The sequence below is a fragment of the Monodelphis domestica genome, chromosome 1, assembly GCF_027887165.1.
Source record: "Monodelphis domestica isolate mMonDom1 chromosome 1, mMonDom1.pri, whole genome shotgun sequence".
Lineage (NCBI taxonomy): Eukaryota > Metazoa > Chordata > Mammalia > Didelphimorphia > Didelphidae > Monodelphis > Monodelphis domestica.
Window position 1 is genome coordinate 231,715,841 of NC_077227.1, and position 12,071 is coordinate 231,727,911.

At 39.2% G+C, this 12,071-nt stretch overlaps 2 protein-coding genes across 6 annotated transcripts in view; one reads left to right on the forward strand and one right to left on the reverse strand.

The window, feature by feature from the left end:
• Positions 1-12,071, reverse strand: part of KCNK13 (potassium two pore domain channel subfamily K member 13) — a 235,201-nt gene that overhangs the window by 106,234 nt on the left and 116,896 nt on the right. The gene's annotated exons all lie outside the window — the stretch shown is intronic.
• Positions 11,838-12,071, forward strand: part of AZGP1 (alpha-2-glycoprotein 1, zinc-binding) — a 63,278-nt gene continuing 63,044 nt past the window's right edge. Inside the window, exon 1 of one of the 2 annotated variants that reach the window (XM_056810534.1) lies at positions 11,838-12,000. In XM_056810534.1, coding sequence (XP_056666512.1) covers positions 11,928-12,000 — 73 coding nt within the window. In that variant the 5' untranslated portion in view covers positions 11,838-11,927. The remainder of the gene's footprint in view (positions 12,001-12,071) is intronic. The other variant, XM_007472627.3, reaches the window with a different exon arrangement.

Sequence of the window (12,071 nt, forward strand, 5' to 3'; positions counted from 1 at the left end):
AGGTAAGGGCTGGGCAATGGGGATTAAGTGATTTGCCCAGGGTCACATGGCTAGAAAAGATCTATCTGAGATAAAATTTGAACACAAGACCTCCTATAGGCTTGGTTTTCAATCCTCTGAGTCACCTAGTTGCCCTTACTAATCTTATTTTTAATTCTTTAAAAAAATGTGGATTCCAAACTGTATTTGAAGATGGATTGTTATCAGAGTTTTGAAGAAAGAACAGAAGTAGTTTGGGCCTGAGGAAAGGGAAGTATTAGAGAATAAACTCTGCCTTACAGGTGAAAGAGAAAGAACCCTTTTGAAATAATAAATCAGTTTGACTGGTTATTGCCCAGAGTCATGTGGAAATACAAGAGAAAGGCAAATTATGAGATGAGGCAAGACTAGGAAGTAGTTGGTGTTGGGATGTGGAAAAGGAAGCTAAGAACTTGTTATCTCATATAGTAAGCAGTGAAAAATCACCAGTAGACTTTGTGGGAGGACTGTGGGCCTGGGGAGAAAGAACATAAAATTTTAGAAGCAAATGAATCACTGGAGTAAGGAACCTTGAGGGTTCCATATTTTCTCAGGAAAAAGTTTCTCCTTTGAAAAATACATGAAGGCTTCCTAGCATAGCTGACATTAAAGGAGATTTGAATTTATTCTCTTAATTAGATAGGGTGAAATTTGGGAATATTGAATAGGTGAGGAATGTTACTCTACATGTCCCCATTCGTCCTATTCCCTTTTCCTACAATACCACTCAAGGTGAAACTAAGCCATCTCACAACCCCTAGAGAAAAAGATTTGATATACCCCATTGATGGATTCTATCTAGAAGAAATAAAACTGAAATGGCTTAGGGGTAGAAAGATCCAGGAGAATGAGAGGGCAGAAATCCAAGCCTATGGAGACAGGACTTATAGGGATTTAATCATTGGCAAAGCTTTTTTCTAAAGAAATTATGTCTTATTTTGTAGAGCACAAGAGCTTATCTGAGAGTCTTATTGTGGACTGAGATGAGGAACAAGAAGTCAGGGACTAATAGGGACTTATAGCTGCAGTTCCATTACCCTATCAACCATGATGGGGCAGAATGTCAGAAGTTAAGTATAGACTAAATTCTTATACCAATATAAAGATAAAGTCAAAGTAGATACATGAATGATTTAGGAAAAAAAAGTGTGATGCCATGAACAAACTAGGGGAGCACAAAATAGTTTGCCTGTCAGAACAATGGGTAAGAGAAGAATTTAAGACCAAACAAGACAGAGAACATTAGAGATATAAAATAGATAACTTTAATTACTTTAAATTAAAAAGAGGTTGCAAAAACAAAACCAATGCAACCATAATTGGGAAACAAAAAAACTGGGAATACCTTGTTATAGTAAGTTTCTCTGACAAAGGCCTCGTTTCTCATTTTTCAAAGATATAGAGAACTGAATCAAATTTATAAAGATACAAGTCATTCTTCATTTGATAAATGGTCAAAAGCATATGAAATTAAAATTCTCTTTAATCATATGAAAAAAGTGCAAAATTACTATAAATTAAAGAAATACAATTTCAGGCAACTCTGGAATACCACCACATAACTATCAGACTGGTTATTATGACAAAAAAGGAAAATGATAAATATTGGAGGGGATATGGGAAAACTGGGACACTAATACACTGCTGAGACCAGTGAACTATGAACTATGAACTGACCCAATCATTCTGTAGAACAATTTGGAACTACACTCAAAGGATCATAAAACTGTGCATACTCTTTGACCCAGAAATACCACTACTAAGTCTATATCCAAAAGATATAAAAGATAGGAGGAAATAACATACTTGTACAAATATATCTATAACATCTCTTTTGTAATAGCAAAGAATTAGTAACTAAATGGAAGAAAATATTAAAGATAGACTGTAAAACACTTATGATAGAAAAAGATGCTGGAAGAGCCTTCATTACTCTGACTCCCATCATCACCAACATTTGTGCCTTTATTCAAAAGTTTCCTGTATTCAAATATCTGGCCATTGGCCATCTCCAGAGTGGGTTGAACTTTACACCTACAAGAAGAGAATGACATAAAAGTTTCCATCAGATATGACTTTTGATCAAAATCAGGCTCTGAACTTGGAATGATGGGATCCCTGGTTGCTAGCTTATTCCTGCTACTGTTTTCTGGAACCACCGTGTTCAAGGAATCAAGAAGCTGTAAGTAAAACAAATGAAAAAAAGCTATATGAGGGAGTTGAGAGTTGGGGTATGATCAGAGAGCAATAGGTACTATATTTATGATTGTGGAATCTGGATTTGGAAGGATATCCTCAAAGGCCCTTCCTTGCTCTAAATCTATGATTTTACAGGGTGAGAGATCTTAGAGGAACAGTGGGACTCCACAATATTTGTTTGGGTGCTAATGCCTGATCTGGTTTTGTGGAGATGAATTTTGCTCAGAGAAATAATAATGGAAAGAGATAAAAGAAGGAAAATCTAAAAGGCATGGAAAGATGAATGTTTAAGAAGTAAAAAAAGAAGAGAAGAGTTTCTGAAAAGGCCACTATCGCATCCTCAAACTATTAGAACATTAGGACTTATGTTGGAGTCTTTCAGGTTCTCAAGCAACTGCTCCTCCATCAGCCCTTAAGAAAGGGCTCTTTGTTTCACAATATACTCTTCTCAGTACTGGGCACCAGAAACCCTAATATTACCATCCACATATTTTAGATCAGAAAGCTGATTCTGAAGTAGACAACTGTCCCAGGCATGTGCAGGAAGCCTACAGGGAAGGAGACAAAAACCAAAACCATATTTCCAGGCAGCACCTGCTAGTCTCCTCTGAAAGCTGCAGCTTCCCCCAGGGACTCAGACACAGTCCACTCTAGGGTTAAATTTATGGCAGGATATATGCTCCCACACACACACTGATAAACACTGGAATCCTGAGAAATTTCTAAAAGTATAAACAGTCTACCTCTGCCATTTATTGTTCGCTTGCCCTGCAGAATTCCAATATGGACATATATCTATGTTTTGTTCAAAACTATCAATCCCCTCCTTTGGTGTGCTTTCCTGTCCCTCTATAAATTCTGCACCTACCCCATTGTTTGGCGTGATTCCCCTCTGGGGCCACCCCGCTGTTCAGTAATAAAGGTAATAAACAATTCCTATAATTTGGACTTCTGAGTGTCTAGTCTTCCTGCATTAGTTAAATCCATAACAATTCTTTGGAAAGTAAAATGGCTCCTTCCCACTCCTTGTTCCTTATTCCCCTCTATTCCCCATTTCCTTGCTTCTCTTTTGTCTTTTCAAACCTCCTCTTCTAGATGGAGACCAGGCTGCTCCTGCAGTAGGAGCAGAAACCCCTCAGACCAGCAATAGGGAAGACATCAAGAACTATTGGTTTGGGAAGTTGGACAAGGTCCTTGGGAACACAAGCTTAATAGAGTTCCAGATTCTGAAGGGACTTCTGAGAGAATGTAGTTTATTCTTCCACTCAATATAGGAATACAAGTGGACCTCCAGTCTCTACTCAAATTCTTCCAGTGAATGGGAGCTCACAGGGCATCCCAGTCCATTTTATAAACCTATAATTTAGAATATTTTTAAAATATATTAATTCTTTTTTAATGTTTATTTTTTTAAATTTTGAGTTCCAAATTCTACTTAAAGCTGAATTGATATAAGTATTCGGGAGGAAGAATCATGGTAGTAGCTTAGGGCTGAGAAGAAGAAAGAATTAAGGAATCATCTCTTTTGGGAGGTTAGAGAGAGAATCTTGTGGAACGAGTATATCAGTTTGACTAGCTTTTGTGGAAAGGAAGAAGAATGGAGAATTTCCAGACTGGGAAGCACTTGGTGGCAAGACTATTGAAAAGGAAACCGAATAGTTGGAATTTCATATGGTGAGCAAGGAAGAACCACTGGTAGAATTTGTGTGAGGGATAGTAGACCTGAGAAGAAAGAATAGTCCAACTTTTCAAGTAAATGAAATCACTGGAGCAGGCAGCCTTGAGAATCCATGTTTGCTCAGGACACTGTTTCTCCTCTGAAACTTCAGAAAGACTTCCTGTTAGAGCTGGCATTATAAAAAATTTGAGATGAGTCTTTCAGTTGATAAAGAATGAAATTAGAGGATCTTGAATAGGTTATGAATATCCATCCAGGTGTTACCATTAGTTTTCTCTCTTCCATCTGCCTATAGTGCCCCTCAAGATGAATCCGAGTAATCAAATCACTCCTGAAGTAAAGCCAATTTTTACATACTACATCACTGGGTTCATTACAAGAATAAATCAACTGGAATTGCTTCTGTTTGAAAAGATGCTGGAGAATAAGAGTTTGGAAATCCAGCCCCCAAAAATGGCATTTATCAGGACCTGATAAATAATGAAACTTTGAAGAAAAATGGTGTTTTTATCTGTGTTTTAAATGAGAAAAGGTGAAAACCTGAAAGCCTTATCATGAATGGGGATAACTAACAAGAAGTGAAGTACTTACAGGGACATACAGAAGGAATTCCATCGCCCTTTCAACCAGGATGGGAGGAAGAGCTGGAAGGATCATCATTTCTATCCCAAACAACTTCTTGGTATCCCTCATGTCTTTACTCAATAGTCTCCTGTGTTCAGGTGTCTGGCCAAGAGAATTAAGTACACCCAGACCCTGCTCTGTCACATCTGACATTAAGATGAACAAATAAATGTCAACCTGTAGCAAAACTAAGTTGTGCAAATTAATCTGGGGAGGGTTTCTTGGAAGGGGAGGATGTGAAGGCTAAATGAAGGGAAGGTGCACAACTGGTTTCACTGGTATAGATAAGTATCAATAGAGAAATTCTCTTTAACAAAGCTAATGTTCTGCTTTTAAATCCTTAGGTGGTTATGTGGGGACACTGAAGAGTTAAGTGACTTACTCACTGTTAAATGCAGATGATATATTGCAATGACTTACTGTCCACAGCTTCCAGGAGAGTTTGTTATGAGATGAACATGCCTTTCATGGGGGCTGATGGTAGAACAGAGATCTGAGATTCTAACAAGATTCTTCTGAGATTCTTCTCTTCTTTTTTCCTTCTTTCATGTCCATCTTACTTTCTTCTTTGTCCCTTTCTCTTTATACATTTTTCCCTAATTTTCTTCAGCAAAATTATTTTACTTCCACAAAATAGGCATCCAAATCTTTGGTTTGACCTCTTCCAACATTGGAAGCTTTTGGAAACCACCCATTACATTTAAGGCTTCCAAGTCATCATTGGACAACTCATCTACCCTTTTCCTTTTCTTGTACTTGTCTCTTTAGGATCTCACTAAAATTCCCTCTTATCCTGGAAGCTTTCCTCATTCCCCCTTTTTTTTGAAACCCTTATTTTCTGTTTTAGAATTGATACTAAGAATTGGTTCCAAAGCAGAAGACTGGTAAAGACCAGGCAATAAAAGTAAAGTAACTTGCCTAGAGTCACAGAGTTAGGAACTGTCTGAGGCCATTACCTCCAATCTCCAGACCTGTTCTCTATCCATTGAATCACTTAACTTCTACTCACTCCTTCTGAATTGTTATGCCTTCCCTATTTTTAATTATTACCTCCTTCACCTGAATAGAGGTTTCTAGATACATATTTTTGTATATTTTCACCCCAATTAGATCATAAGCTCCTTGAGGGTAGGAACGGTGTTTTTTGCCTCTTTTTATATACCAGCAGAGAGAACACATAGAATGATAATTGATCAGTGATTGATTTATAACCAGAACACAGGCATTCCAATTGTAGCTTCTAGTTTTCCAATCACTTAAGCCACAGTGTATTATTTTCCGATTTATTAAATAGGTAAAAAGCCAACTAACTGGTTTAGCTTCCTTCTACCTTGGGGTCCTTGGGGCAAGAGAGTAAATCACTTTCTTGGAGCACTGGACATCATTGCTCCTTACTCCCTTTGTCCTTTGTATATCACTCCCAAAAGGACAAAGAGAACATGGCACTACAATACTCAGTTCAAAACTTGCCATCTTGTCATCAGGTTAGTGCCTCCTCTCCACTCCTAACATTATGACCTTCATTCAAGATCAAGCCATCCCCAAACAGCACCCAGCCTATGGCTGTGACCACACATTCCCCATAGTCCTATAAGAAGTGCCTTTGGATGTCTTGCCCCCAGAATCCTTGAGTCACTAAGATGAACAAAACCTTAGGGTTCTTCTATTTTGAACTCATTCTGAAGAATGCTTGCTACACCTTCTACTGGGAAGTCTTTAGTAGAGAGAGAATTCATTGTCTACCAAGGGCCACCCATCACATTTCCACAGAATTTCCATTGGAATAGGGAGAAGTACATTGAATTCTATCTCTCTTTTAATCATGAGGTCTGAAATCTGGGCTACTTCTGCTCTCTAGTTATGAAATGAGTCTGGTCTCTCTTACCTCTAACAATCCTTTTGGTATTTGATGGCACTGTGTCCTTCCTAAGTCTTGACTTTCTAAAGTAAATGTCCTCTGTTCTCTCAGCTGATTTTTTCTGATTTCTAATCTGATTCCTTTCTTCTCAAAGCATTTCAGGTTGCCAATGTCCTTCCTAGAATGTGACATGTAGAATTGGGCACAATATCCCATTTGTAGTATGTCAGGGAAGTTCATTCCTTCCCCCTCCTGGAGGGCTGATCTGTCCATAAGGATTCTTTGCATGCTGGAGTTGTGACAGAGTTTGCATTGGCTGTACATCAATAAAAGGTAGGGTGTAGGTCTCTCTGGGCTTTTAGATCAACTCCAGGAGGGAACAGGCAGGTAAGGAGGGAGAGGAGAAAGTTAATAGAAAATAGGCCACATATGGTCAGGTAACAGCATAATGATGAGATTTTAAACTATGATTGTTTACTCTTTCTAATAAACTTTATAAAATGTATAACTGGGTAGAAATATTAATTTAATTGTAATAGTAGTCTGAATCAAATAGATAGAATTCAGAACACTCAAGCCTCTTCATGCACACCTATAATTAAGTTTGTTCAGCATGAGGTTATATGTTTGGTTTTCTTTTGTTTGGTTATTGTGGACAACTACATTGGCAATTAGCTGGCATAGTGATAGAGTGCTGGGACCTTAAATCAGGGAGACCTGAGTTCAAATCCAGCCTCAGTTACTTACTAACTGGGTAATTCGCTTAATTCTTTTTCACAGTTTCCTCATTTGAAAGATGGAGTGGAGCAGGAATTGGAAAACTAATCTAGCATCTTTGTCAAGAAAACTTCAAAAGAAATCACATAGAGTCTGCTATGAATCACTCGGAACTTGCTGTCCACTAAACCCCCCAGGTGCTTTATATAAATTTCTCTTGAGATACATCCAACTCATTTTCTTTCTAAAATTTCACATTCCATTTGTTTTTTTTTCCAATATCCAGAGGGTAACTTCCACCTTGAGTCTCTCACTGGCCTTTAGATTATCATCTCCTGAGGAGAGCCAAATATCTTATTAGATAAAAAGAAGAGAGAGCCATCATACCCTCCATTAGATAACTGCTAAGTCTGATGTCTTGTATAAATCTCTAAACTTGGTATGATGGCACCTTTTGTCACAGTTCTCCTACTGTTGCTTTATGGGCCATAATGTGCAAGCAATCAGGTTCTTGTAAATAAATCAAAGGGGAAAAGGTTTGATTTGAAAGTTTGAGAGGTAGCATATACTCAGAGAGCAAGAGGTAAGTAGAGACAGAATAGGAGAGAGAGGATAAGGGTTGGGACAACTTCATATGGCACTGGATCTCTTTCAAGGCTCTGTAGTAGACCTAGTCTATGCATAGAGGCTGAGATTCAATCTATGTTAGGTGACAAAGCATGGTTTGGTATGGAGGAAGGGCTATGGCTCCTATGGTTGAGGCTAACAGTCAGCTAACTGTGCCAGCATTCTATGCCCATAATGCCATCTCTCAGAGAATACAAATATTTGATGGAAGAGGGGAAGGATTTAGTGGACTGAGGTCTACAATACCCATTCATCTCCAGGTGAGGTATCACCCTCAAGATCAAGGATATGCTTAAACATCCAGTGTTGGGAAGGTGGAGCCTGTGAGATAAATGCTAAATCCTCTAAGGTAGATATCACAGAGGATGAATCTATGCTCTTTGTCCCCTGGTTACCCTGCCAGAGATATAATCAGGGTGAGAGGATCTTTGACCTAACCAGAAAATAATTATTTTTACATTTGTTCATTAATTATAATTTACATTTACACAACATATTGGGTACCTGTGGGCCTGGTAGAGACCTGAAACACTATTATGAGTTGAACAGAGGGAAACAGTAGGGATCCTTATTCCAGCATGGGACAGTCTGCTCATCCAGGCAAGGGATCAAGGCTTTGGCTTAAAGCCAAAATTTAGAGGCAAGGACATGGAAAAGGGTAGGGTTGAAATGCAGCAGAAGCTAGGATTTTGAATTATTCTCATTCTCCTCTCCTCCTCCCACATCTTTTTTTTCTTTTCTACCATTTGTATTTATTACAAATCATTCAAATGCTTCCCAGCACAATAAATTCACAAAAACACAAGACCAAACATCTATGGGGTTGCTGAACAATAACCAGTTGTAAACCAATCTGGGCCCTGTGAGACAGATGCCTTTGGAGAAAAGGCTCCAGAGCAGCATCAGTATAGCTTCTCTCCTTCAGTTGCAAAAAGTCAAAGCCTTAAGGAAGCATCTGGATTTGAGTCCTATCTGAGGGCCCCTTGAGGCAGGCTCCCTGGGGCAATCAAGGAGCTGGGCATCATATCTCAATGGCACTTCACTAAGACATTATCATTTTCAGTCCTGAGTGTTTTCATGTAGTTCCTCATCTTTTCTGCCATTCAGGAAGAGAGGACAAAGGATTTTAAATCTCCCATCCTCAGGTCAAGGCAGCCCTTGTAATCATCCCTGGTAGCTAGGTCTTGAATGCCCTCGTTAGTGAAGAAACAGGGTCATTTTGCCACTGGTGGTCCTCATGTAGTGCTGCTATTCAGCTAGCCACTGCTTGTCTTGAAGGTAATGTTGTGGAAGGGATACCTGTACTTTCAGTGAATTGAAGCTTACTACTAAATAGTAACAGAGCCGATTTAAAGATAACTGTAAGATTTAGCATGTTTCTATTTATATTGAATTGAAATCTGCCTCCCTGTAACTTCAATCCATTGATCTCACTTCAAAAACTAAGCCCATTGGACTAATGCCAAAGAATACTATCTACCTCCAGAGAAAGAACTACTGAAATCAGAATGCAGATCAAAGCATACTATTCTTCAAACTTGAGGCCATCTGTAATTGGGAGAGAGAAAAGGGGGAGAAAAGAGGGAAGAGAGGGAAAGAAGTATGGTTTGAACAGAGAAGAAAGTGACTTCTTCAAGATGATGGTACAGTGGGAAAACCATGGGCGCAGGAACTTCTAATACCTACTATCTTTGTGTCCTAGGGAAAAACCCATAAGTTCTCTGGACTTCTGTTTCCTCATCTGTACAATGAAGGTGTTAGTCTCTGATATTTCTCCATCTTTGATCTAATAATCTTATATAGATCAATAAATGGTAAAGCCTAACCTAGAGCCAAAGTCTTCTAACACTTGGTCTAGTGCTCTCTCCATTGTACCACACTGCCCTTTATTCACCAGTGCCAACATAAGGCATCTGGGCTAGTTACCATGACAGCAGGTCAGTGGATTAGACAACTTTTGTAATAGAAAAAGCAATTGGATCCAAGTTAGGGAACCTACAGTAGAATCTTTGTTCTGCTATTAACTGTCCTAGAAAGTTAAGCAATTCAGAGGCAGATCTCCTGAAAATGTCTATCATCTACAATATATTACTATCTCTTATGTGTGGGCAGATGTATGTATGTACATCCATGTATGCAAGTGGCCATGTGAGGAAATTGGGAAATGCTTAGATTTGAATTGGGAATCGAGTTGAGAAATTGGAACATTTTAATTTGAACTTTGTATTACAGAGGTATATAGGTAGGTCAGCAGAAACTGATTATCCATTTGTGAGCCAATTATTTTAATTTTGGGGGGTGGAATTTTTGGTCAGCAAGCCAATCCATCAATAGGAAGAGTTTTCAGGGCCTTAGATTTCTATATGTGTTTGAGTTCTCACAGGGTAAGAGCTACTGAGTCAATTATAAACAGAACACAAGGATTCCAGTTTAGCTCCCAAGCATCCAAACCCATAGGCTATAAAGAAGAGATTTCCAAGTCTCCCAAATTTATTTTTGTTGATTCATTTTCAGTCATGTCTAATTCTTCATGCATCCATTTGGAATTTTCTTGGCAAATTTACTGGAGTTGTTTGCCATTTCCTTCTCCAGCTCATTTTACAAATGAGGAAAATGGGGCAAACACAGCTGAATGATTTGCCCAGGGTCACACTGCTAATGTCTGAGGCCAGATTTAAACTCAGGGAGTTGAGCCTCCCCAAATCTCCCAAACAGGGAGGACCAATTAGTATTGTTTCTTTTCATCTTGGGGCCCTCAGCAATAATCAGTCAGTTTTCACCAAGAATTTTTAGGTACTTTGCACCACATTGCTCCTCACTCCCTATATCTGGCCCTACTAAAATCATATGAAGCGCAGGTTTTCCTATAGTATCTCTAATCGCACTCACTTTAAAACTTGCATTCTTATGATCTGTGTAGTGCCCCATTCCTACCTCTAAACCCCTCGATCTAGGACTAGTCTTCCCCTAACCAGCATAAAGACCCCTACTGTGGCCACATACCTTTCCCCCACTGTAGCAAATGTGTTTGAATGTCCTTCCTACAGGATCACAGATTCTTTCAGAGTTGGAGAAAACCTGAAAGGTCTTCTAGTCTAGTCCTTATCCAAAGGTTCCATTCTCTCTGTAACCTTCTCTTAGAAGACCTTCAGTAGAGAGAGTATTCTTTGTCTACTGAGGCAGCCCATTCCATTTCTGGTCAGCACCCCTTGGTAGGATGTTCCATTTGAAATGTCTCCTTTTTATTACTTTGTTATTATTGCTGTTGTTCATTTATTTCAGCCATATTCAATTCTCCGTGTCCCTATTTGGGATTTTCTTGGCCAAGATACTGGAATAGTTTGCCATTTTCTTCTGCAGCTTACTTTATAGATAAGGAAACTGAGGCAAATGGGGTTAAATGATTTGCGCAAGATCACATAGCTACTAAGTGTCTGAGGCTATCTGACTCCAGGGCCAGTATCCACTATACCACCCCACCACCCTGTTACTTCTACCTGAGTTCTAACCTCTGGGCTTAGTTCTGTTCTCTGTAACCATAGAGAATAAATCTATTTTCTCTTTCATGTGATAACCCTTAAGGTATTTGAAGTGAGTCAATTTGTCCTTCTTATCTTATGTCCTCCAAATATGCCCAGGTGCCTTCAGCTGACATTCCTGGTTTCTAATCTGTTCACCAGCCTGGTAATCTTCCTCTAAAAGCATCCCAGCTTGCCAATGCCCCTTCTAAAATGTGGCATTTGGAATTGGACACAATATCCCCTGTGGTCCCTTTGGCAGTCCCTGAGTAGTATCTGAGGCAGTCCCTGAGTAGTATGTGAGGTCCCTAAGGTCTCTCTATCTACATATTATAGGTAGGTTCATAGGGACTAAAGTAGCATATTAGGGTTTTTAGGACAATTGCACTGGCTCAAATAGAGCTTAGTAGTCCACTAAAATGCCCAGGTCTTTTTCATACAAACAGTTCCTGGAATACAACCTGCTTTGGGGTTTGGTAGGGTTTTTTTGGTTCTATTTTTAGTATCTATTTGTTTTATTTCTAAAGCCCAGGGGGTGGATTCCACCCTAAAGCTCTCATTGGCCACTGAACTGCCGTCCTCTTCTGAGTTGGGTCCATCAGCCTCTAAATCCAACATTAGAGAAAATCAGAACCAAATCTATACTGAACCTGACCCATCATCAAAATAAGTCCCCAAACCTGGAATAATGGGGCCTCTGACCACTGTATTTCTTCTGCTCATGTTTACAGGCACCACAATGCTGAAAGAATCAGGAATTCGTGAGTAGAGTAAATGGGAAAGAGCTGCTTTGGTGGTGAGGGGTAGAATACTATCACAGAGTAGTTAACAG